This window comes from Citrus clementina, unplaced genomic scaffold, assembly GCF_000493195.1.
Source record: "Citrus clementina cultivar Clemenules unplaced genomic scaffold, Citrus_clementina_v1.0 scaffold_7, whole genome shotgun sequence".
In the NCBI taxonomy this organism is placed as follows: Eukaryota; Viridiplantae; Streptophyta; class Magnoliopsida; order Sapindales; family Rutaceae; genus Citrus; species Citrus x clementina.
Genome location: NW_006262075.1, coordinates 14,004,722 through 14,031,377, shown reverse-complemented (window position 1 = coordinate 14,031,377; position 26,656 = coordinate 14,004,722). Strand labels below are relative to the sequence as shown.

General features: G+C 31.1%; 2 protein-coding genes and 1 pseudogene across 2 annotated transcripts in view; all 3 read left to right on the top strand.

Moving 5' to 3' along the window:
- Positions 1-1,150, top strand: part of LOC18035744 (G-type lectin S-receptor-like serine/threonine-protein kinase CES101) — a 3,023-nt gene extending 1,873 nt beyond the window's left edge. Inside the window, exons 4-6 of the mRNA XM_006427502.2 lie at positions 167-404; positions 489-636; positions 832-1,150. Of these exons, the coding sequence (XP_006427565.2) occupies positions 167-404; positions 489-636; positions 832-1,143 (698 nt within the window). The 3' untranslated portion in view covers positions 1,144-1,150. The remainder of the gene's footprint in view (positions 1-166; positions 405-488; positions 637-831) is intronic.
- Positions 1,151-6,758: 5,608 nt separating this feature from the next.
- On the top strand, positions 6,759-9,716 carry LOC18035957 (receptor-like protein Cf-9). Its single transcript, XM_006427498.2, has one exon. It carries the CDS (start codon positions 6,759-6,761, stop codon positions 9,714-9,716), a length of 2,958 nt encoding a protein of 985 aa, XP_006427561.2.
- Positions 9,717-19,961: 10,245 nt separating this feature from the next.
- Positions 19,962-22,389, top strand: LOC18035956 (annotated as a pseudogene).
- The last annotated feature ends 4,267 nt before the right edge of the window (positions 22,390-26,656 follow it).

The window sequence follows — 26,656 nt, the reverse complement described above, 5'->3', positions numbered from 1 at the left end:
CTATTTCATTTAGCTATTTTTTAAGTTTAATGATTAACATCATCCAATTATCAGATTTTTTATTAAAAAAAAATTAAGTCACTAGATCAATTTACGTTAGATAATGTGGTCTACATTTTTTTTGTTTTCATGCATAATGACGTTTAGTTCTTTTGTTGTAAATTAGATCCAACCAAGCGAATGTTATTAGATTGGGTAACACGTCTTCGGATTATTGAAGGGATAGCTCAAGGGCTTCTTTATCTTTATCAATATTCGAGAATGCGAATCATTCATCGAGATTTAAAAGCCAGTAACATCTTGTTGAATAAAGACATGAATCCCAAAATATCAGATTTTGGAATGGCAAGAATTTTTGGAGAAAATGAGTTACAAGCAAACACTAGTAGGATCGTCGGGACTTAGTAAGTGAATGACACAAATCAAAATTAAAGTGATTAAGTTATGCATAAATTACTGATTATTATTTATCAATTATTGAATTACAGTGGTTATATGTCCCCCGAATACGCATTCGAAGGAATATTTTCAATTAAATCTGATGTGTTTAGCTTTGGAGTATTGTTGCTTGAGATTGTAAGTGGCAAGAAGAACACTGGATTTTATCGAACCGACTATCTCAATCTGCTGGGTTATGTACGTAACAAAAGTCGTTGCACATATTCTTTTTATACTACTTAGGTGAAATTATATATTAATTCCCAAGTCATGCTTAGGTGTGGACACACACTTTTACAATGTGAAAACGTTTGGACTTTTGCACCTGACTATTTTTAAACTATTCTCTAAATCAAGTGTACGACTATCTAATAACATCGTATGGTTGTTTAGGCATGGGATCTGTGGACAAGCAACAGGACATTGGAGTTGATTGATCCAATATTAGAAGATGAATATTCCTCCAAGCATATGCTTTTAAGATACGTGAACACAGCTCTCCTTTGTGTACAAGAAAGTGCTGATGATAGACCCACCATGAATGATGTTGTATCCATGCTGACAAATGAAGCTGCAGCATTACTTCCTCCCAAGCAACCTGCTTTTTCATATGTAAGAAATACTGGGACTTCAACATTGTCCACCAGCAAGGTAGAAGATTGCTCAGTCAACCAAGTGACGATTTCAATTTTAGAAGCGCGCTAATTTTTATTTTAATGTGTATCGAGTCCTTTTTTGGGAAATGGATTCAAGGATTTTTCCAACAGTTGCAAAAGATTATGTAAGTTAATTCATACACTTTGGGGTTAGGTTGTTCTAATTACTCCTCTGATCCAATATTTGAACTGAGTTTCCTATTTTTGACTCGCTGGTACGTACCGACCATTTCTCAGAGTTTAAATTAAAGTTTAAATTAATTTTTTATTTTTTATTTTCTCCAAGATTCAAACTTACTTAGGTGATAATGTAAATAAGACTATTTGAAAACTACTATGCTAAACTCCTGAGACTAATTATTAGATATTATATGGAGTAATGACCCTGATTTTTATTGGTTCAACGGGATATGATACTATCACGAGTCTGATGTATAAAAAGCCATGCATGGAACCATTATTTTCGTTCAATGGGATCAGAATCAAGAAACTACGAACTTGGGGGGCAAAATCAACAATTTGTAAACCCACAGAGGGAGAGGATCAAAGCATATGTAAAGTCCAAGGAGATGAACTAAATTTCAATTAACGCCCTTATCTTGCTATGAATTATATAATTCTAATTCAAGAGAGACACTTTTAAATAAAACTTTAGACGTAATATTCACCATTATATTAAAGCTAACCAAAAGTTGATATTGAAGCTAACATGTCTTTTTTAGGGTAAAAGCTTGTTTAGTCCTTATATTATGAGCTTAGTGCCCATTTAATCCCTATATTTTTAAGAATATCTCAAAACGTCCTTACTATTAAATATTGACACTTATGCCATTATTTTTTATTTTTTATTTTTTTAGCATGCTCTTACAATTTTACACTCTTACAGTAATGTTTCTTTTTTAGATATTAATAAAAAAATTGGATAATCAAATTAAACCCAAAAATAAAATAAAAAACAAAAAATATATATATTAATTTTTGTGGAAGCCCATGTGTGTCCAAAAAAAATTAATTTTGTAAAAACTTAAGTTATCAATTTTGTAAAAAAATTAACATTTTAACTTCTCAGCAGAGTGTTCCACAAAAATTAATATATATATTGTTTTTATTTTATTTCATTTTTTGGTGTTAAACTGGTAATTTAATTTTTCTTTTTAATAATGTTTTAAAAAAGGAACATTATTGTAATAGGGTAATATTGTAAAAATAAGTCAAAATGAACAAAAGGTAATGTTAAGAATGTCAATAATTTAATGATAGTGATGCTTTGAGGTATTTTTAAAAATATAGAGACTAAACGGACACTAACCTCAAAGTATAGGGACTAAATGAGCTTTTACCCCCTTTTTTAAGTTTTAAAAACTAAAAAATTAATATAATAGATCTCCATATAATAATAAATTATTAATTATTCGTCTCTCTCTTAATATATTCCCTCTTTTATCTCTTTTTTTTCATCCTCTTACCCTTTTAAGTCTTGCCTACATTAATTAGTTTGAACTTTTGCATGGCATCAGTGCAAAAACTTAACCGACTGATAGAGCTGAAATGGACTTAAATTTTATTTTCACTCATTGACTATTTTCATGCAAAATTATTTTGTCCATCAAAATTCGTAGCAGGACATATATATTCGTTTCTATGTGTACATATTAAAAATAAAATAAAATAAAATAACAAGGAGAGAAAGGAGATCACCAAAATCACTATCAAAACGATAATGTTTTTATCACTGTTTTGTCACCGTTTTGCATTTTGTTCAAATAGCAGTACACAGATTTTGATTGTTTAGTGTTTGCTCCTAACTCATTCCCTTAAAAAATTATCTCTGTTTCTGTAATTAAAGGTCAAATCACAGATTTTGATTGTTTAGTCTGGCCGTATATATTATTTAAAGATCTAAGATTTTGTTATTCTGTTGTGACTGTTTTTTCTTTGAATCATTACTTTGTTGGTTAGTTACACGTGCAATGTTGAGGGGTAAAAGATATATGTAGAGGGGAACACGTCATACGAAGGAATGGAATGGCAAATATTTCTTCTTCTCTCTCCGTCTCTCCTGCTATCTCTGTTTCTCCATTAATTTCAATTCTTTTTGCTTCTTTTTTTGTTGGAGCCAGCACTTACTCGAACAGTGTAAATCTATGATATAAACTCTGAGTTGCAGAGTTGTATCACATTCCTCTTCGGCTGCTTCCTAATTAATTAACTTGGGCTACCTTTACTCTGCTATATTACATACACATTGCAACTTGCAAGTTCCATCCCTTCACTTCGTTTCATTTCAACTACTATTAAACCCAATCATGAGATCAACTTTACTCTTATCATGGCTTTTCTTGATACCCTTTTTAGCTAATTATTTTGGGATGCATATGGTTTTGGTGTCTGGCCAATGCCAGGGCCATCAAAAATCGCTATTAATCTGGATGAAGAACAGCTCCATATTTGACGTTGAAATTAATAATTTATGTTTTATTTTGAATTATAAGTTAATTACCTCTTACAAAAATATGAAATAATGAGGCTGCCGATGTGCCTTAAAGAGCGATAGCAAGATTACTATAGAAAAACACGCGCGATCGGATACAAAATTGTAATGACACAACCAAGCCATACATTTTATATGAGGAACCCATTAATTATGAGATAGAGATTAAACAAAGTTATGATGAATATGATTAATTTTATCTATCAAATCAATCTAACCACTTTTTAATTAACTAGAGACGATTATCATTTTGTACATGTGGGTCCAATCCACAGAGAGCTTCGCCGAAGCTGAAAGCAGCGGGCAAAGTAGCGGATACTCATTATGTGATTGATCTTTGGATCCTTACATTACATATGAAAGATCAACAATACATATAGAGCTAGCTTTAAACACCAGTTGAACAGGGAGATCTTTTATTATAATGGAGTTAACAAAATAGCTATTAGAAGGATTTTTGTTTTTGAAAATTCTAGTCTAAAAACCTTGTAAATAATTGCTATTGTAACAAAAATATGGAATGTGGTTTTTTCTTATATTAAAAGTTGGAAGGTGGTCAAAGTGTAAATTTCCCAATAATTTTCCAACGTGTCTATGAATCTTGTGTCGGCTCTTCATAAAACCTGTAAAACCACTATCAATTGTTAGCTGTATCCTTACGAGACTTTTCGAAGTCTACGGGTCCCGCAAGCAAATCAAAGTTGAGTTTGACGCGAAAACGAATTGCATTCAATCAATTTTAAGATTTTTTTTAACATAGTAGAGGAATAGTGAAAGTCTAAATTAATTCTTTTTATTATACTTATTTCAAGATTCAAACTCACCTGATTAATTAAGTAAATCTGTTTAATTATTGGATCTTATAATGAATAAAGACCCTGATTTTTATTGGTTGAATAAGGTTTGATGCTAATTAATATACTGCAAAAGGCAGAAAGAATCCTAATTAATATAAGCAGCGATGCATGGAGCCATGATTTTGGTTCAACGGGATCAGAATCAAGAAACTACGAACTTGGGGAGGCCAAGATCAACAATTTGTAAAACGATGGAGTAGGAGGATCAGAACATATATAGAGATTCCAAAGAAATGGACTAAATTTTAATTAATACCCTTATCTTCCTATGAATTATATAATTATAATATTGTAATAATCACAGATTTACTAAGTCCCAACGATTCCATTGGTGCTTGTTTCTAACTCATTCCCTTCAAAATCCTATCCCTCATTTCAAAATTATTTTAATTAGTTTCCAAGTCTACGCCTAAAAGCTAAAAACTTTTAGTTTGCTTTGAATAATACTAAAAGTTTTTGCTTTAATTTTCTCTTATACTTACTTTGGTATACTTTCTAAATATAGCTTATTAAATAGAGTTTTTATTAGTAAAGCTTTTATAAATAGCGTTTTTATAAAAATAATTTTAGTTATTTGTTTGTCAATGGAAGCTTTTATTAAAAATTAAAAAATTGTTTAATAAGCATGTTTTTTAAAATTATATTATGAAATGAATGAAATAAAATTATCGAATAAATAAATGATATTTTAGGTGTTTTAACATTCTTAAAAATAACTTTTTTAACATTTACTCCCAAAAACCCAAATTTTGAGTTTTTACTAGTAGAGAAAAAAATAACTTATTTAATTTTTAAAAGCTCTACTAAATCTTAAAAGAGTTTATATAATTAAATAAGTATTTATATCCATTAGATGAAGTATGCCAAACATACATAATGTCTTATTTGTTTGAGATTTCTTTTCTTCTCTCTGTTTGACAAAGTTAATAAAATAATTAACAAGAATTTCAAATAAGGGCCTTTGCCTTCTGTCATTGAGACAATATTCATCTCCAAACTGGTTCCACCGTAGATACATATTGTATGGGCAATATTCATAGATGATCTCTAAGAATTCATGCACAATTTTAGTTGCAATAAGATATAGGCTATTTCCACATTAAAAACTACTCTGAGCACTCTGGTTTTAATAAAATAATTTAATTACAAAATTAATCATCATATAAATTACTATTAAGATTTATTTATTAATGAGCCAATACAACTTAATTACTTTAAAACTCATATATACACTCATTATTTAACATATAATCTTTTATATCTAACATCTTAAAATATAATTCATTGAACATGCACCAAATCAATTTTTAAATAATTTTAAACATAAAATATTTGTAAGACTTACATTTTTCTAGAAATAAAATAAACTGAAATTATTGCAAAGGTGTTCGTTTTTTTGTCTTTAATTTAAAAATAAATAAATTAAAGCACTCTAAACCTAATAACCCAGTCAGCATCTTCTTCTTCTTCTTCTTCTTCTTTTTTGTGTCAGATTACAATTTGGTTTTCAATTATTATTGGGGTAGTGAAGTCCATACTTATTGATCTTAAAGAATTTATAGGTGCAAAAATTGATATGGGATACATTCTTTAATTAACGAAAACTGATAAATAAAATTATTTTAAAAATTTTGCTTAAAACTTGACTTAATTTCATTGTTGCTAGTTATGCTACATTTACTAAAACGATTTTCTTTGAGTGTGCTGAATATTTTTATTAGTGTTTTGAGTAAATTAATTTAAATGATTTAAGTAGAGATACTTTTGGCATCTTAAAGAGTGTACAAAATAAAAATTAATTTTTCAAATTTAGAATTTGTGTATAGAGTACCTTTTTTTTTTTTTTCCAAAGAAGTTGTAACAAGATATTTATTCGTAGTATACAATGAAAGACAATGCTAAAAGAAATGAGCCCAACCAAGTTTTAAGTGACTTACTTCTATAGTTTTATGCGTGGATCTCCCACTAACTTTTTACTGTCGTAATTTTGGACCTATGGAAATGGAAGATTCCTGTATTTGATGCAGGCTTTAACCAAAAGATCCAATTTTCTTTCTTTTTTTTTTTCTCCCAAGTCTTGGCAACATTAATTGGTTTGAACTTTTGTAGTCTTCTAGCTCCCAGTTTATACGTTGGGGGTGTAACTTCTAGGGAACTTCGGCCATCTTTTTCCTGTTAAATGAATTCATCGCAACTCCCAAGTTTCATCACTCCTCTCCGAGTTTCATTTCAGCAATTATTAAAACAATGCGACCAATTTTACTCTTATCATGGCCTTTCTTGATACCCTTTTTAGCCAATTATTTTGGGATACATATGGTTTTGGTTTCTGGCCAATGTCAGAGCGATCAACAATCTTTGTTACTCCAAATGAAGAACAGTCTCATATTAAGCAATGACAGTGGCTTTCCATCTACAAAACTGAGTCAGTGGAGTAGCCATCAAAGCTCCGATTGTTGTGATTGGAGCGGTGTAAGGTGCGATGAGGCTGGTCATGTTATTGGTCTCGACTTGAGCTGGGAACCAATCATTGGCGGACTTGAGAATGCGACTGGCCTTTTCGATCTTCAATATCTGCAGAGCCTCAATCTGGGTTTCACTCTCTTCAAAGGATTCCAAATACCATCCAGGTTGGGCAACCTGACAAATTTGACTTACCTGAATCTTTCCCAGGGTGGCTTCGCAGGGGAGATTCCCACTGAGATTTCAAGCTTGACAAGGTTGGTTACTCTTGATTTGTCAGGTATTGTGCCCATAGAATATTCCTATACAGTTTGGATCGCAAACTTAAGCTTGTTTCTGCAGAACTTAACAGAGCTCACAGAACTGCATCTTGATCGAGTAGATTTGTCCGCCTCCGGAACTGAATGGTGCAAAGCTTTATCATTTCTGCCCAATCTACAAGTTTTAAGCTTGTCCGGGTGTGATCTTTCAGGTCCAATCAATCACTACCTGGCAAAGTCACGGTCACTCTCCGTGATTAGTTTGCATTACAATTATGGTCTGTCTTCAGGTACAGAGTTTTTGGCCCATCTGACGAATTTGAAGGCCTTGGATCTCAGCGAGTGTGGGTTGCAAGGGAAGTTTCCAGAAAAGATATTGCACGTTCCCACACTTGAGACTCTTGACTTGTCAATTAACCAATTGCTTCAGGGTTCTCTGCCAAACTTTCCTAAGAATTCTTCTCTTCGGGACCTGATCCTCTCTCACACGGGATTGTCAGGCACACTACCAGATTCCATTGGGAATCTTGAAAATTTGACAAGGGTAGAGGTTAGTAGTTGCAATTTCACAGGGCCAATTCCCCCTTCAATGGCTAATCTTACCCAATTATTTCACATGGACTTCTCATCTAACCATTTCTTTGGTCCCATCCCATCTCTTCACAAGTCAAGAAATCTCAACAACTTAGACCTTTCGTTCAATAATTTAAGTGGCGGGATCTCATCCACTTTCTGGGAACAACTTCTAAATCTCCAAATTGTTGTCTTGGGGCACAATTCACTTAGTGGAAGTATCCCCAGATCTCTGTTTCTACTTCCAAATCTGGAGATGCTTCAGCTCTCCAACAACCAGTTCGAGAACCAACTTCCTGAAATTTCAAACGTGTCCTCGTCTGTATTGTTTGACCTTGATTTAAGCGGCAACAGATTAGAAGGGCCTGTCCCCATTTCAATATTCTTTGAACTCAGAAACCTTTATACCCTCGATCTTTCTTCCAATAAGTTTAGCAGATTGAAACTGGCTTCAAGCAAACCACGGGCCATTCCTATTCTAAAAAACCAATCACAACTTTCTGTTTTGGACATTTCAGATAACCAAATATCTGGAGAAGTACCAAATTGGATTTGGGAAGTTGGTAGTGGCAATCTTAAGTTCTTAAATCTTTCACACAATCTCGTAGTGAGCTTGCAAGAACCTTACTCTATTTCTGGAATCCGCTTCCTTGACCTGCACTCCAACCAGCTCCGAGGAAATATCCCTTACATGTCACCAAATACTTCCTACGTCGATTACTCCAACAATAATTTTACTTCCATTCCAGCTGACATTGGTAATTTCATGTCTGAAACAGAATACTTTTACTTTGTCGCTGCAAACAATAGTCTCGCTGGAGTCATCCCGGAATCTGTATGCAAGGCTACCAATTTTCAAGTTCTTGACTTATCAAACAACAATTTGAGTGGCACAATTCCTGCATGTTTAATCACCAAGAGTAGCAGCACTCTGGAGGTTTTAAATTTAGGGAGAAACAACCTCAATGGCACTCTTTCTGACACAATATTTCCAGGAGATTGTGGGTTGCAAATTCTAGATCTCAGTGGAAATCAACTACAAGGAGTGGTTCCAAAATCTCTTGCCAATTGCAATATGCTGCAGGTTTTAGACCTCAGGAGTAACTATATCAGTGATAATTTCCCATGCTGGTTAAGGAATGCTTCTAGTTTGCAAGTTCTAGTTTTGCGATCCAACAACTTCTCCGGACACATTAGCTGTCCGAGAAATAAAGTCTCCTGGCCTCTGCTTCAAATAGTCGACTTAGCATGCAATAAATTCAGCGGAAGACTTTCACAAAAGTGGTTACTTACCATGATGGTGGCTGAAACCAAATCCGGATCTGAGGTGAACCACCTTGGAATTGAGATGCCGAGAAACCAATTCTATGAGGTTAGAGTAACAGTTACAGTAAAAGGTATAGAGATCAAGCTACTGAAGGTCCCAAATATATTCACTTCCATTGACTTTTCAAGCAACAATTTCGAAGGGCCAATACCAGTAGAAATGGGACGATTCAGATCACTTTATGCTCTGAACATGTCGCACAATGCTCTCACAGGCTCGATACCATCATCTTTTGGGAACTTGAAAGAGATTGAGTCCTTGGACCTCTCAATGAACAACCTCAGCGGGAAAATTCCTGCCCAGCTTGCAAGCCTAAATTTCCTATCGGTCCTAAATCTCTCATACAATAACTTAGTGGGAAAGATTCCGACAAGTACTCAACTCCAATCATTTTCACCGACTTCTTATGAAGGAAACAAAGGATTGTACGGACCTCCTTTAACGAATGAAAGCCAAGCACGTCCTCCTGAGTTACCACCTTCACCGCCACCAGCTTCAAGCGGTGAAATTGATTGGTTCTTCATAGCCATGTCAATTGGATTTGCGGTCGGCTTCGGAGCAGTTGTTTCACCTCTAATGTTTTCCGTGCAGGTAAACAAATGGTATAACGATCTTATCTACAAATTTATATATCGGCGATTCCGTGTGTGAAGTGATTTAAATCTCTCCTTTTGAATAATCATGTAAGCTAGCTTTTGCTTCTCTCTTGTGTCATAGATGTTTGATATTTCTTTTCTTCTCTGTTTGATAGAGTTAATAACGTTGACAATAATTTGAAATAAGGGCCTATCTATAACTATTGCTGAGACAATCTTTATCTCAAAATTGGCTCCAAGTTAGATCTATATCGGTGCAATTCACACACAACATATCTTTGTGAGTCCATAGTAAATTAATATGTGCAAGATTGTGTATGATTCCAACTCCAAGCTAGATACATAGCGATTCACGATCATATTCCATTTGTTCACTTGGAAGTCTTGAGTTATGAGCCCATCTAAGAAATGAGCCCGAAAAGGGTTGGGGGGTCCTTGTGGCCTGGCCGTGTAGTTTGATCAAAATATTAGTTTATATTATGTTTAATTTGAACTCTTGTAATTCTTCATACTCCAGTGTATGTTTTCTTTCTTATTTAAGGAGGGGAGTGGAACTCTCACTTCATAGATCTCACTCATTTTTTTTTTTTTTGCAAGGAGTTGAATTCTCACTTCTATAGGGGCCACTCCCACATCTTCTTTTCTTTATGTAATACAATAAAATTTATATTTATTAAATAAAATTATATTATATTATTTAAAATTAAAAACATTATATTTATTTAAATAATATTATTATATTTAGTTAAAAAATAAAAATTTATGTAATCTAAGTTAAAATTACTTAAAAGTAATACTATTATATTCATAGAGAATTAATAATATTACAATATACTATCTTTATTTGAAAAATAAAATTACTATATTTATTTAATATTGATAACTAATAATAATAAATGGTTTACTCTAAGAAAATATTAATTTTGTAATATATTATCAATAATAATGTTTTGTTTGTTTTGCTCTTATAATAATTTTTAATTTATGTAATTAAAATTAAAATCAATAAAAAATTATGATTTACATAATTAAGAATATTAATAATTATTAGTAATTTATATAATTAAAATAATGATAAATTAAATAGTTTATTTTATAAATATATTTTTTATTCACTTGTAATTAGAAACTACAATCTTTTAAATAAGGGTAAAAATATAATTTAAAATAATTAACTCCCAATCCAAATAAGAGTAAACATATAAATAAGATTATGACTCATATTATACATTCTTCTTCCAATGTAAGTAAACAACTTATTTCTACTTCCGATCCCTGAATTCCTAAACCACACCTTAGTTGAGTGGTTTTCAAACAATTTTATTTAATTGTAACTTGAGTTCAAATATTGATAAAATTAGAATTAAAAATTTCTAAAAAAATTATTTGAATTTTTTCCACCACTCTACTTTTTAAATAAATGAAAAAGAAAAACTCTCAAATAAACAAATAAAAGCTTTTAGTATGTGCGCCAATAACGTTTTTATTGTCAATTATTTTGAGTCATTAGTATTCTGCAATTTTTATATTGAATATAGTTGTACATAATTTATCTAACTTTAACAGTATTTTCTTGCCAACTTGCATCTCAACAGTTAGCCAAGTGGTGAACTGCAACTCTCCCAAGTCCTCTTAAATTTTTCTCTCCTAATTAAAAATTATGTAAAGATATGAATTTTCTTTGTTGATTTTGTAGGTAGAACAAATCGCCTTCCAATAGACGGTCTATTGATAGACTCTTGATTGTACAATACATATTAGTAAGGGGAAAAGTACATCTACACTTCCAAGATTTGGGAAATGGTCACCAACACCCCTAAGTTTTCGTAAAAGGACACCAAGACCACTTTTGATTATTATACCCTTTACCTCTATTATCCCAAAAAATACACGTTAAAATTTTTAATAAATACAAATATTATATAAATAATGTAATCTATGCAGTAGACTAATAATATTAAAATATTTTAATAAATTTAAATATTAAACTATTAAAATTATTGTATTTATTTTAATAATATGTATGTATTTATTGTAGAAATTTTAAATAATATGAATGAATTGGAAACTAATCTTCACAAGGAAAGAAAAGTTAGCCTTCACATGGAAGCAAAGACTAACCTTTATAAAGAAGGAAGAAAAAGCAACCTTCACACGGAAAGAAAGACTAAAAGATGAAAAAGGGGGAAAAGTTATTAATAGTAAATAACACTAATTAATAATTAGTAATAGTGACACTTAATATAATAAAATTACATGAAATTAAAATAAAATTGAATAGAAACAAATACAGTATCAATTATCACAATGCAATTGGTAAGTGTCTATTTGGTATAATCCCATAAGTTCCTAATTAAATATTTTATTATTATTTGATTATTTTGTTGTAGATTTTTTCAATATTAAATCAGATATTTGGTCTCTACTATCAAAAGCTTAAATCTGACCCGAACCCCAAAAGTGAAGCCGAAGCCGGGCTGGGCCGCGCGCTCACTTTTCTGCCATCCCTTGCGCAACAAAACGCAAGCCTTGGCTGGCTGGTCGTAGTTTTTGCGCAGTTCAGTTAACAGACGTTGATACAACGTTACGCGGGGTATGCGCAGAGCCTTAACCTACACCCACTACATTTCTCCTCAGTCCTCTCTATAAATAGCTTTTCTCTTTTACTTTTGGTTTCCCTCTTCTTTCAAAATCATCACCGAATCAACAAATAATCTTTCGCTCTGTCACTCACTAACTAAATATCACGAAACGATCAAAAATTAGCAAATTAATGGCTACTTTCGGTGCTGCTGCCGTTGCCACCAATCAAAACCCTAACAAGTCCATCGAGGTATACTTTATTTATTATTTTCTTTATTCTTTTTTCTTTCCGATAATCTTTAAAAATTATTGACCTTTAAATTTTCTTGTCGGTTTCTTGTGAATGATGAACTTGGCGACTGTTGAATTAATGCTTATGATGATGTTGTAAGGATTAAGTAGAAACATATAGAACTTATTTATTATATATTTTTGTCAGGTTTAAGCTTAATTGTTTGTGTTAATGTAAAAATTAATTGTACATTTTCGGATAAAGAATTATTTTTTGTTTTAATGCTAAATACGTATGCTAAGCTATGATCATTTGTTTGCTTGCTTTCTTGCTGAACGGATTGTTGAAAGCGAACCAATCGCTAAGCTTGTGAATGTGTTGGAGTTTCAGTGTAAAAGAACAGTAGTTAGTAAGGATTCTCAACCATGAAAATCCCTGTCACACCTACAAATGCAAATGGTTACTGTTATAGCATCAATTTCGCATGACCATCCGGTAATCTAAAGCAAGATTTGTGGTAGTTAGAATACCATACTGTTGAATTTGTGATTGCTGATAATTTAACCTTTTTCTTGTCTTCCAAATTTGAAGGTCCTATGCTCAACATTGAAGGATGATGGAATTACTGTCTTCTCTGGAGGATGTGACAAGAAGGTCAAGACATGGCCTTTACTCTCTGGTGGTCAGCCAGTGATTGTGGCTATGCATGATGCGCCAATTAAAACAATACGGCTCCTATAAGCAACCGAACCCCAAGATGGGAGCCGAACCCCAAGAAAAGTAAGGATTCTCAACCATGAAAATCCCTGTCACACCTACAAATGCAAATGGTTACTGTTATAGCCTAAAGTTTCAGTATGCATGCATAGGTCGTATTAGTATGAATAGCAGAGACACAAACCAGAAGTAGAATTTTACATGAAATAAGAATTGTTGAAACACATGTGGAAGGCTTGTGATGGAGAAAATTGTGTGAAATAAAATTTGGATATGTACTGAAAATTGCATAAAAATAAGTACAAGATGCAGAGAAATGAAGAAAATATCCTCTGTTGCAGTGATTATATTTGGTATATAGTTAGTAATGTGTGTGCGCATACCAGTGTTGGGTTGGGATAGGATAAATATTATAATGTCCAAGTAATGAATGTAGGGTTACTAATTTTGTGTACACATGAAAGTTGGGTTGCAGTGATCTGAACCATAACTGTTTAAAATGAAATTGTGCCAATGGCCGCCTCGATAACTTGTAAAGTCGATTGATATCCATTGACAATTTGACTTCTTAGTTGTCCAAAAAAAAAAATGAAAGAAAGACTTATTGAATCTTCATCACTGCTGCTTGATGGTAGTCGCAAGAAGTCCTGTGCAGCAGCAGGAGTTGTGGCCGAATATAGACTGATCTGAAATGGTTTAAAAATGTGAAATAGTTAACCGAATGGATTTTTTTACTTGTAAATCTTCTCAACTAACCAGCCACAAAGATTCCTCTTTAGCCTGACACAGTTCAGTTGTAACAAACTACCAAAGCCCATTTCACAAACAGCCACTCTTTGTTCATCTGTAAGTTGTGAAACTGCTGCAGCTAATCTATCTGGAGCACATCTTGTGAGGAACTTTGCCTTCCCCATGTTTGACTTCCCTACTCGTTTGGCCTCACTTTTGTACTGACACTTTTCCTTCGGTGGCAAATTCTTATACGTGGATCCAATTTCCGTTCGAATCTACAACACAATCATGGTAACCCAAATGACGCACAACTCCACCACTGCAATATCATCGTATAACAACCAAAATAATTAGTCAAAACCTAGACTACCACTCAACTATTACTAAGTTATGATAATTTATTTATTTTTCCATTAACATAGCTTAGAAATATCTTATGAACCCATTGAGGCACTGCCTTTTTCTACCCCCATCAATGCTTGCATCATCACCAACGACTTCAGTTCCTCAGTTAATCTCACAGTCCTTCTGCTTATTACTTCCCACCACCTTCATTCCTGAAATTCAGTGACAGTTATTTCTTACCATCAAAATACGCTTTATAGCACCATATATTTGACATTCAATTTTCTTGCGTCCGAGAAACCGCAGTCATCGATCAAAATGGCCAGTAAGGGGTTACAGCCCCTAAAACTAATCTTGTACAAAGAAGCTGATTTGGATGGTTGCTCACTGTAATTGACTTTTTACCCTTTTCAAACCCCATCCCTTGGATTAAATTAATTATAATCTAACGGCTACACTGGATAATGACGAAAAAAGGGGGCACGGTAGCTGGTCCCTAGTTGATTGGGTGCTCGAGTTTTTTTAGACTTCTTTTTCTTTTTTTACGAAATTCTTACAATTTACAAATCCACAAAAACTACTAAAACTCTGAAAATATACTCTCACTAATATGTACAGAGAAATCTATCATTTTCAGAAAGAAATGAGTCTTGTAAGACTCGAACACACTCCCTTAACATATTTTGAGGATGCAAGTGCCATTATACTAGAAGCGCAAATGCAAAAGCGACTCTAGACTTGAAAAATCAAAACTAAATTTCCAACTCAAGGTAATTAGAAGTTTTTATCGATATTATCACAAAGCTAATCTTACAAATTGTATACTAGACGATTGATCTTTAAAATTTATAATTAATCTAAAATTTTTTAATAACATCATTAAAAGATTTTCTTTTTAAATATTTCTATCTAATTAATTTTTTATCTTTACCTAAATAAAACTTACTAATTAGTATTACTATTCATCTTTATAACTTTTGGCTATATATTAATATTTTTTTTAATTTTCTTCAAATTAGCATCATCTATCTTCACAATTTTTTACGAGTATTTTTTATATGAAACATCATAAATTGCAATAAAATTTATTAAGATGTTCTAATTTAAAATATTAAAGGCTTATGTTCACTTGAACATGATTCATGTTATAATAAAATACTATCTTATTTATATTCTTTGAGATTTTATTATTTATTTAATATTTAAAATTTATATTGGGTAAGATTGTAAAAGTATTAGCTTTCAGACTTTTTAAGTTAAAAAACAAAGAACTCAATAATTATTTTGAAAGATTCAAATGAAAAGGAAATATGCCATTCAAATTTAGGCATTTAGCTTTGTTTAGATTTCAAATCAATTCATATTAATTTAGATTTCAAATAAAAAATAATTGTCATTGATGGTTGTCGAAGCCAACAAAAATAAATTCCTACTCTAAATAAATTGTGTATAGTGATTGATTAGGGTCGTGTCCACAGAGATCGGTAATTATTTAAATCCTTTTGAAACGTAAAACGTAAAATGGGGGAATTGTTGACAATAATAAAAATCAAATTAAAATAATAAGAATGTAAATTAAAGTTGTAATTCAAATTGGAGAAAGCTCTGGTTGAAGGAATTAACTCAGCTTGATTCGACTACTGATCATTGATTCAAATATAGATTATTATTACTTATGAATAGACCGGTTATAGCTATTGAGACCCTCTAATAGCCAATCTCTCCTTAACTAGTCGATAACCAAGGTACGACCGTTGGATATTTCCCTAATCAATAGACAACCCTAGATACGATCATATGATTTAATCAATTGACAGCCTGAAAAACCAGAGAGACCCAAATCCTAATCAACACATATGATGATTCATTTAAATTAGATTGTTTATTCTCATAACACAACTCACTGCTATGTTATTTGTCACAAACATTAAAATCTTCATACGATGAATCCTTTAATTGACAATAAATTAAGTTGATAATTAAATAGTGGCCAATTACCTAATTAACAAACATAATCATGAAACTAATTCAGAGAATAAACAAATACCCAAAAAGCAATAAAACAATTAAAGTATAAGAAAGATCTCACAGTAGTGATGAATCAAAGCTTCATTATCCTTCAACCAGAAAAATAGGTTTAGTTCTTCATAGAGAGAAGAGAAAAGTTTAGATCTAGGGTTTCTTTCTTTTTCTCCAAATCCAAAATCCCCTTTTTCATAATAGATTCCTCCCTTAAATACTCTCTCTCTCTTCTCTTTTAGAGTTCTATTTAAAATAAAATACTAATATCTAAAATATTAAATTCGTAATTACAAAAATAACTAAAAATACAAAACACGTTAAACTAAAAATTATAGGTCCGCAGTTGACAGCACGCGCCCACGCCTTATCAACAAAGTTCTTCTAGCTCTCTAAATTTCTCCAAGAGAACAATCATCTTTAAACATTATCTTATAACTCAATTTTATCATGAATCAATAGAATTGCACCTACAAAAGTAAAACACAAGTAAATCATTATTATTAAGTGCAAAACATCGATATTAAGGGAAGTAAACAATGCAAAACTAGTGCATAAATTGCACTCTAACAGTCATACTTCTTCACCAATAGTTAACTAGGTAATTAATTTGGGACTTTGTCTGTCTTTTCTGGTTTTTATTTGAATTTTTTGAAATTGAGTCTTAATTTTCTACTGCTACAACAAAAGTTTAGCAAATATTGACTAGAAATTGCCTGTATATATCTGAGTATGTGCCAATTTGAAGATAAAGATCGACTCAAAACCAATAACGAATAACAGTTACAGGCCCTTTCACCATCAACTGTGAACTCTCTCGTGAGTCATGACAGGTGTAGACTTGGAAACTAAAAGTCTTCTATAGGTGGAGAAGTCTTGTATCTAACTTGTGATATATTGTTAAAAAGGAGTCTATGACTATTTCAATAGATCTTATTTAGTTATTCTTTTCCCAAAAAATTATCAAAGCAAATCGGTCGATTAATGAATCAATGTTTATGTGTCGGTACGCTAGACTAGGGATGCCAATCTAGGTTTATTCGATTCAATTTAATGTGAATTAAATGAGTTTGAGTTTAAAAAATTAATTCGTTTAATAAATAGATAAATTCAATACAATTCGTTAGTTAAACAAATTGAATCCAGGTTTTAAGACACTAATTCATTGATTCATTCAGGGTTCATTTAATAAATATGTCATAAACAAATCAAATACAATCCATTTATTTAAAATTAATTTGATTAAATTATTTATTTTCTTTAAATATGTATGAAAAATTTTAAAATTTCAAAGCTATTATAGTAATTATAAATTATAATAAGACAGAATATGTAGTAATTCGATTCGTTATGGATTCATTATAGAATAAATGAGTAGTAAATAAATTCATATTTGATTCAATTCATTTATTAGTTTTACTAAACGAATTAAATTAATCAAATCGAATATTCGTTTAATAAACAGATCGAATTCAAGTCCTGAGATTTGCTTAATAAATGAATCAAATCTGAATCAATAAAGTTTTGACTTAATTTGTTTATGATTCAATTTAAATTTGATTCATTTATTCGTTTTGTCGCGCCTGCAAAACTTAATATTAATCTCAGCCTCATTTATTTTGTATGTTCTGAAGAAAAATCTTAAAGTCCTTTTCACTTTCTAATTAATTATTTCTTACAAAGATGGCCCAAGGAAATTATGTACACCCCAACGTATAAGTTGGGAGGTGAAGTAGAAATTAACTATAAAGCAGCTGAGGAGGACTTCTGGTCTGCAGGAAAACAACCGACCACCAATTTTGTGGCATGAAAATAGTGAATGAGATTGTAGATAAAATTTAAATGAATGAGATGGTGTGGATAGTACATGATAAAGTTCATTTCATTTTTTTTTTATCATTAATCCTTTTTTTTATTTGGGTGTTAATTAATTGAGTTGGTTAATTTTATTTTTTATTTTTTGATCTTAAAAGTAAGACGTTTGAGGTTCCAAAAAATATGTGAGGAGGAAATTGAATTGTTTTTTAGCTTAATGGAACAACATAATTTAAATTTTGAATAAGACTTCAGTGCTGAGCTACTTTCTGTTGAACTATTGACAAGTAAATATAATATTAAAAATAAAATAAATCTTGACCAATGATTCCATACTGAATCCTAATCTATCAATTTTTGCTTGACACTCTACAAAAGTTCAAACTAATTACTTAGAAGGATAATGGAGAAAAAAATTGAAAGCTATGGTTAAATGCCAATAATTGACAATAAAACTAGAGATGGCAAAATTCTTCACGGGTTTGGAGCCCCATGGAACTCCATCCCAAATGGAAAAAATTTTGAATAATTTTTGGGGAATGGAGTGGGAGTGGGGGGCAAAATAATCCTCAAAATTCTTAACGAGGTGGGATTTGGTTTTGTACTCCTCACCCCACCCCCACCCCAATCCCCATTCCTATTATATATAAATATATTTTTAATTCTTATTTAATAATTTTTTTTATCAACTATAATGTCAATTAATTATTTTTTTATGTAATATAAACATGATATAAATAAAAGAAAATCCTACAATATAATTCTTTTTCGACTCTAAAACATTGTTATGTTTTCTTTTCTCTTTTAAGATGGTGCTCTCTTCAAACATTTTTAAGTTTCAATAGCATTTTAAGATATTATTTCAAACTTTTAGAGATTTTTTTAAAATAATTTAAATACTTTATAATATGGTAATGATTTTATTTTAAGTATTTAATTTACTGAAATCATATATTTATACTTACTATAAAATAGGCAAATAGGAAATGGGGTGAGGATGGTGAAATCATTTCTCATATAGAGATTTCTCATCCCTAACCCACTAAATTTATTAGAAAATGGAGGTAAAAAATTTAATAGGGTGGGGAATGGGGTAGGCCTCCCCACCCCCACCCCATCCTTTTGTCATCCCTAAATAAAACATTGGTGCAGATACAAGCATAAAAGTGCTTTCATACGGTTTGATCTTCTAGATTCTACTTTCTACTCTTATAAACTTATAAGTGATCATGAACTGCATGAGTCTATTATCTATAGCGTAGAGTTGGTCATAGACAACCTTGCACTTAATAATTTGAAACAAAATGTCTCGCTACAACTAAAATCTAGCATCGACTCCCGAAGATTAATTATCTATGAAATATTGACGAGCTTGTGGCCAATTTAGAGAAAACGATTGTCATCGTAGACCGTTCACGTCATTGGAAACTAGAGTTTTCGTGTGCGTGAAGAAGTCTTATATTTAAATGTTTCTGTCGGTAATTCTATAAAAAGTAATGATATAACCACATACTATTGTACAAACTTATCTTGTACAAACTGATGTAATATTAATTTATTAGTTGAATAAAAATATAAAATAATATAAATAAATCATGCAGACCAAGAAATATTTAATTCAATTAATGAATTAATGTCACGTTAGTTTGTATAAAATAAGTTTATAAAAGAGTTTGTTGATGTATCATCACTCTTCCATAAATCTAAATAGTGACATATTTATTAAATTACTGTTTTATGACTACCTTTGATCATAGGATTGTTTACTAGTCTTATATTTAAGTCCTTCTTGGCTTTTTTCTAAGTACATGAACTATACACGTCGCAACATTTGGAACAATCGTTTGATCGATCTCAATGGAGCGCTTTGCAATCTTCATTATTGTTGTTCTCTTGGTGTCTGCTGTCTTCTTGATATTAGCATTCATTTCTGGTTTGTCTAAAGGAGTAGATTCAGCTTCTTTTTTCGTCTTGTTATCCTTGTCGATCACTCTGGCAGCAGTGGCCACTTTAGGCTTGAATTTCTATTGTGTGAGGAGAAAGCCCAGAAGCAGAGGTAAAAGTTCTCATTTAATTGCACGATTTTGAGAGTACTCAAATATGCTAACATACATATACATATCGTAATTAAAGCTTTAGTTTCTTCACACTTCAGGAGAGGATTTGATGATGTTTGATTTGGATTTGAACCTGAAAGCCAACAACGTTAACATAGAGCTTCCTGTAAACAGTAAGCTGACAAAAAGAAACAAAAAGAAGGAAGTTGATCAATTTCCCTTATTCAGTTTTTCCAGTGTTTCTACTGCAACGAATAGATTCTCCGACGCAAATAAGCTCGGAGAGGGTGGCTTTGGACCTGTTTATAAGGTACTACAGATATCCTTTTCTTTGGAGCAATAATTTCATTTTTAACAGAACTATAAATTTACCGTTTTCAGGGAGTGTTAAGAAAAGGAAATGAGATAGCTGTGAAAAGGCTTTCAGGAAGATCTGGACAAGGATTGCGAGAGATGAAAAATGAAGCTTCGGTGATAGCCAAGGTTCAGCACAAGAATCTTGTGAGACTTTTGGGCTGCTGCATAGATAAAGATGAGAAGAATCTGATCTATGAATACACGCCTAACAAAAGCTTGGACTTCTTTCTTTTTAGTTAGTGTTTTGCAATTTTTTCTTATTCTTACATTTTCCTTACTTCAAATTTTATTCATACATTTGTTTAAACTACTATTTAATATGAAATTATTTATCAAAATTTTATTTAAGCTAGAATTTAGCTTATATTACATTTCCAAATTTTATTCATTAGTTTATTTAAAATAGCATTTAGCATTTAATTTAAGATTATATATCAAAATTATTCAATTATTAATTTACCTTGAAATTGAATATCTAATATAATATTCAATAATTAACAATATAACTTTAAGAAACAATCATTCTTTTTAAATAGTTTTTTTTAACTTCCTTTAATTGAATTTAATATGAGTGGGTCCAACACTAAACCAAACACAAAACATTACTATAAAATAATTTAGTCTAATTCAATCCAATTCAATCTTAATAACTAGTCCAATCCAATCCTTTATTTTGCAACAAACCTAACCTAAAAGAATATTTAGTATTTTCTATTTCAATTTTTAAGTTTAATGATTAACATCATCGAATTATCAGATTAAAAAAACAATTAAGTTGCTACATCAATTTACATCAAATTATGTGGTCTGCAATTTTTGGTTTTCATGCATAATGACATTTAGTCTTTTGTTGTAAATTAGATCCAACCAAGCGAACGTTATTAGATTGGATAACACGTGCTCGGATTATTGAAGGGATAGTTCAAGGACTTCTTTATCTTCATCGATATTCTAGAGTGCGAATTATTCATTGAGATTTAAAAGCCAGTAACATCTTGTTGGATAAAGACATGAATCCCAAAATATCAGATTTTGGAATGGCAAGAATTTGTGGAGGAAATGAATTACAAGCAAACACTAGTAGGATCGTGGGGACATAGTAAGCAAATGACGCAAATCAAAATGAAAATGATTAATTAGTTATGCGTGAATTACTGATTATTATTTTGTTGTTGTTGAATTACAGTGGTTACATGTCCCCTGAATACGCAATCGAAGGAATATTTTCAATTAAATTTGATGTGTTTAGCTTTGGAGTATTGTTGCTCGAGATTGTAAGTGGCAAGAAAAACACTGGATTTTATCGAACCGACACTCTAAATCTGCTAGGATATGTAAGTAACAAAAGCCGTTGCACATATTCCTTTTATTTTACTTAGGTGAAAATATATGTTAATTCCCAAGTCATCCTCATGTGAGGACACGCACTTTTACGAAATTATTAAAAACATTCATAACACTAAAAAAATTCGTTGGATTTTGGCACCTAATTTGTGAATGTTTAAACTAATCTCTATATCGAGTGTACAACTATCTAATAACGTCGTTTGGTTGTTTAGGCATGGGATCTATGGAGAAGCAACAGGACCCTGGAGTTGACTGATGCAATATTAGAAGATGAATATTCCTCCAAGCAGGTGCTTTTAAGATATGTGAACATTGCACTCCTTTGTGTACAAGAAAGTGCTGATGATAGACCCACGACGAATGATGTTGTATCCATGCTGACAAATGAAGCTGCAGCATTACTTCCTCCGAAACAACCTGCCTTTTCGTATGTAAGAAATACAGTCACTTCAACTTCGTCCACCGGCAAGACAGAAGATTGTTCAATCAACCAAGTAACGATTTCACTTTTAGAAGCGCGCTAACTTTTATTTTAATGTATATCAGGTCCTTTTTTGGGAAATGGTTTCAAGGATTATGTAAGTTAATTCATACACTTTGGGGTTAGGTTGTTATAATTACTCCTCTGATCTAATATTTGTACACAAAAATCTTGAGTGCTAGCTGTTATCCTTCTTTTCCCGTTCATTTTATACCGTGCATGTGTCTTTCAATCAGTCATTATAACTAAATGTAATAATGCGAGAACCGAATTCAATCATGAGTTGGCTCTTCTTTAGACCAATAAAATCACTATCAAATGTTTGCTCTAACCTTACAAGACTTATCAAAGTCTACAGGTCCCGCAAGCAAAAACCAAAGTTGGTTTTGAAGCGAGGACGAATTGCATTCAGTCAATTATTAGATTTTTTTTAAAAAAAAAAAGTGGAGGGATGGTCAAAGATCAAATCAATTCTTTATTTTCTATTTTCTCCAAATTCAAACTTAATAAGAATACTTGAAAACTACTGGGCTGAACTCCTGAGACTAATTAATAGATATTATATGGAGAAATGTCCCTGATTTTTATTGGTTCAACGGGTCTGATACTATCACGATTCTGATATATAAAAAGCCATGCATGGAACCATTATTTTCGTTCAATGGGATCAGAATCAACAAACTACGAACTTTGGGCGGCCAAAATCAACAATTTGTAAACCGAGGGAGTGAGAGTATAAGAACATATGTAGAGTCCAAAGAAATGAACTAAATTTCAATTAATGCCCTTATCTTGCCATGAATTATATAATTATAATTACAGAGAGACATTTTTAAATAAAATTTTATACACAATATTCTGATAACTAAATTAAAGCTAAGCAAGAGTTGATATTGAAGTTGACATGCCTTTTTTAAGTTTTAAAAACTAACAAATTAATGTAGTGGATCTCCATATAATAAGAATCGAAATTATTGATCATTCTTCTCTCTCTTACTTAATATATTCCCTCTTTCATTTATGAAAAATTATTTTGTCCATCAAAATTCGTGCCAGAACATATTTGTTTCTACGTGAATATATATTAAAAATAAAATAAAATAATAAGGAGAGAAGGAGATTTTGGATAAAAGGATGATCACCAAAATCACTATCAAAACGATTATGTTTTGGTTGTTAGTAAAACGAAAAAAATGACATGATTTGAATGGTGATTTTATCACCACTTTGCACTTTGTTCAAATAGCATTACACGGGTTTTGATTGTTTAGTGTTTGCTCCTAACTCATTCCCTTAAAAAATTATCCTGATTTCAAAATCCAATAATTTAGGATTCATGTCTTTGTCCAACAACATGTTACTATTCTTCTCTTCTTTCAAATCCATGTGAGTAATCAGCGCACGGTGCTTACAAGTCTTTTCTGCTGACCTGAAGTCCTCTTCGGCTGCTTTCAAGTCTTTACTCTGCTATATTACATATACATTGCAACTTGCAAGTTCCATTCCTTCTCTGAGTTTCATTTCCACTACTATTAGACCCAATCATGAGATCAATTTTACTCTTATCATGGCTTTTCTTGATACCCTTTTTAGCCAATTATTTTGGGATGCATATGGTTTTGGCGTCTGGCCAGTGTCAGGGCCATCAAAAATCGCTATTAATCTAGATGAAGAACAGCTCCATATTTGACGTTGAAATTAATAATTTATGTTTTATTTTGAATTATAAGTTAATTACCTCTTACAAAAATATGAAATACTGAGGCTGCCGATGTGCCTTAAAGAGCGATAGCAAGATTACTATGGAAAAACACGCGCGATCGGATATAAAATTGTAATGACACAACCAAGCCATACATTTTATACGAGGAACCCATTAATTATGAGATAGAGATTAAACAAAATTATGATGAATAGGATTAATTTTATCTATCAAATCAAACTAACCACTTTTTAATTAACTAGAGACGGTTATCATTTTGTACATGTGGGTCCAATCCACAGAGAGCTTCGCCGAAGCTGAAAGCAGTGGGTAAAGTGGCGGATACTCACTCTCATAATCTGATTGATCTTTGGATTTTCGGTCCATGTCCTATTGTGATCCTTACATTACATATGAAAGATCAACAATACATATAGAGCTAGCTTTAAACACCAGTTGAACAGGGAGATCTTTTATTAAAAAGATATAATGGAATTAACAAAATAGATATTAGAAGGATTTTTGTTTTTGAAAATTCTAGTCTACGGGTCCCGCAAGCAAATCAAAGTTGAGTTTGACGCGAAAACGAATTGCATTCAATCAATTTTGAGATTTTTTTTTAATATAGTAGATGAATAGTGAAAGTCTAAATTAATTCTTTTTATTATACTTATTTCAAGATTTAACCTCACCTGATTAATTAAGTAAATCTGTTTAATTATTGGATATTATAATAAATAAAGACCCTGCTTTCTATTGGTTGAATAGGGTTTGATGCGAATTAATATACTGGAAAAGGCAGAAAGAATCCTAATTAATATAAGCAGCGATGCATGGAGCCATGATTTTGGTTCAACGGGATCAGAATCAAGAAACTACGAACTTGGGGAGGCCAAGATCAACAATTTGTAAAACGATGGAGTGAGAGGATCAGAACATATATAGATAGAGATTCCAAAGAAATGGACTAAATTTTAATTAATACCCTTATCTTCCTATGAATTATAGAATTATAACATTGTAATAATCACATATTTACTAGGTCCCAACGATTCCATTCGTGCTTGTTTCTAACTCATTCCCTTCAAAATCCTATCCCTCATTTCAAAATTATTTTATTTAGTTTCCAAGTCTACGCCTAAAAGCTAAAAACTTTTAGTTTGCTTTGAATAATCCTAAAAGTTTTTGCTTTAATTTTCTCTTATGCTTACTTTGGTATAGCTTTCCAAATATAGCTTATTAAATAGAGTTTTTATTAGTAAAGTTTTCATAAATAGTGTTTTTATAAAAATAATTTTAGTTATTTGTTTGTCAATGGAAGCTTTTATTAAAAATTAAAAAATTATTTAATAAGCACGTTTTTTAAAATTATATTATAAAATGAATGAAATAAAATTATCGAATAAATAAATGATATTTTAGATGTTTTAACATTCTTAAAAATAATTTTTTGAACATTTACTCCCAAAATTCCAAATTTTGAGTTTTAACTGGTAGAGAAAAAATATCTTATTTAATTTTCAAAAGCTCTACTAAAAAAAATCCAAACAATAACAATAAATCTTAAAAGAGTTTATATAATTAAATAAGTATTTATATCCATTAGATGAAGTATGCCAAACATACAGAATGTCTTATTTGTTTGAGATTTCTTTTCTTCTCTCTGTTTGACAAAGTTAATAAAATAATTAACAAGAATTTCAAATAAGGGCCTTTACCTTCTGTCATTGAGACAATATTCACCTCTAAACTAGTGCCACCGTAGATATATATTGTACGGGCAATATTCATAGATGATCTCTAAGAGTTCATGCTAAATTTTAGTTGCAATAAGATATAGGCTATTTCCACCTTAAAAACTACTCTGAGCACTCTGGTTTTAATAAAATAATTTAATTACAAAATTAATCATCATATAAATTACTATTAAGATTTATTTATTAATGAGCCAATACAACTTAATTACTTAAAACTCATATAATACACTCATTATTTAACATATAATCTTTTATATCTAACATCTTAAAATATAATTCATTGAACATGCATCAAATCAATTTTTAAATAATTTTGAAGATAAAATATTTGTAAGACTTACATTTTTCTAGAAATAAAATAAACCGAAATTATTGCAAAGGTGTTCTTTTTTTGTCTTTAATTTAAAAATAAATTAACTAAAGCACTCTAAACCTAATAACCTAAACCGAAATTATTGCAAAGGTGTTCTTTTTTTATCTTTAATTTAAAAATAAATTAACTAAAGCACTCTAAACCTAATAACCTAGTCAGCATCTTCTTCTTCTTCTTCTTCTTCTTACAATTTGGTTTATTTAAATGATTTAAGTAGGGATACTTTTGGCATCTTAAAGAGTGTACAAAATAAAAATTAATTTTTCAAATTTAGTATTTGTGCATAGAGTACCCCTTTTTTTTTCAAAGAAGTTATTTATTCATAAAAATTAACAAGATATTTATTCATAGTATACAACGAAAGACAATGCTAAAAGAAATGAGCCCAATAGGGATACTTTTGGCATCTTAAAGAGTGTACAAAATAAAAATTAATTTTTCAAATTTAGTATTTGTGCATAGAGTACCCCTTTTTTTT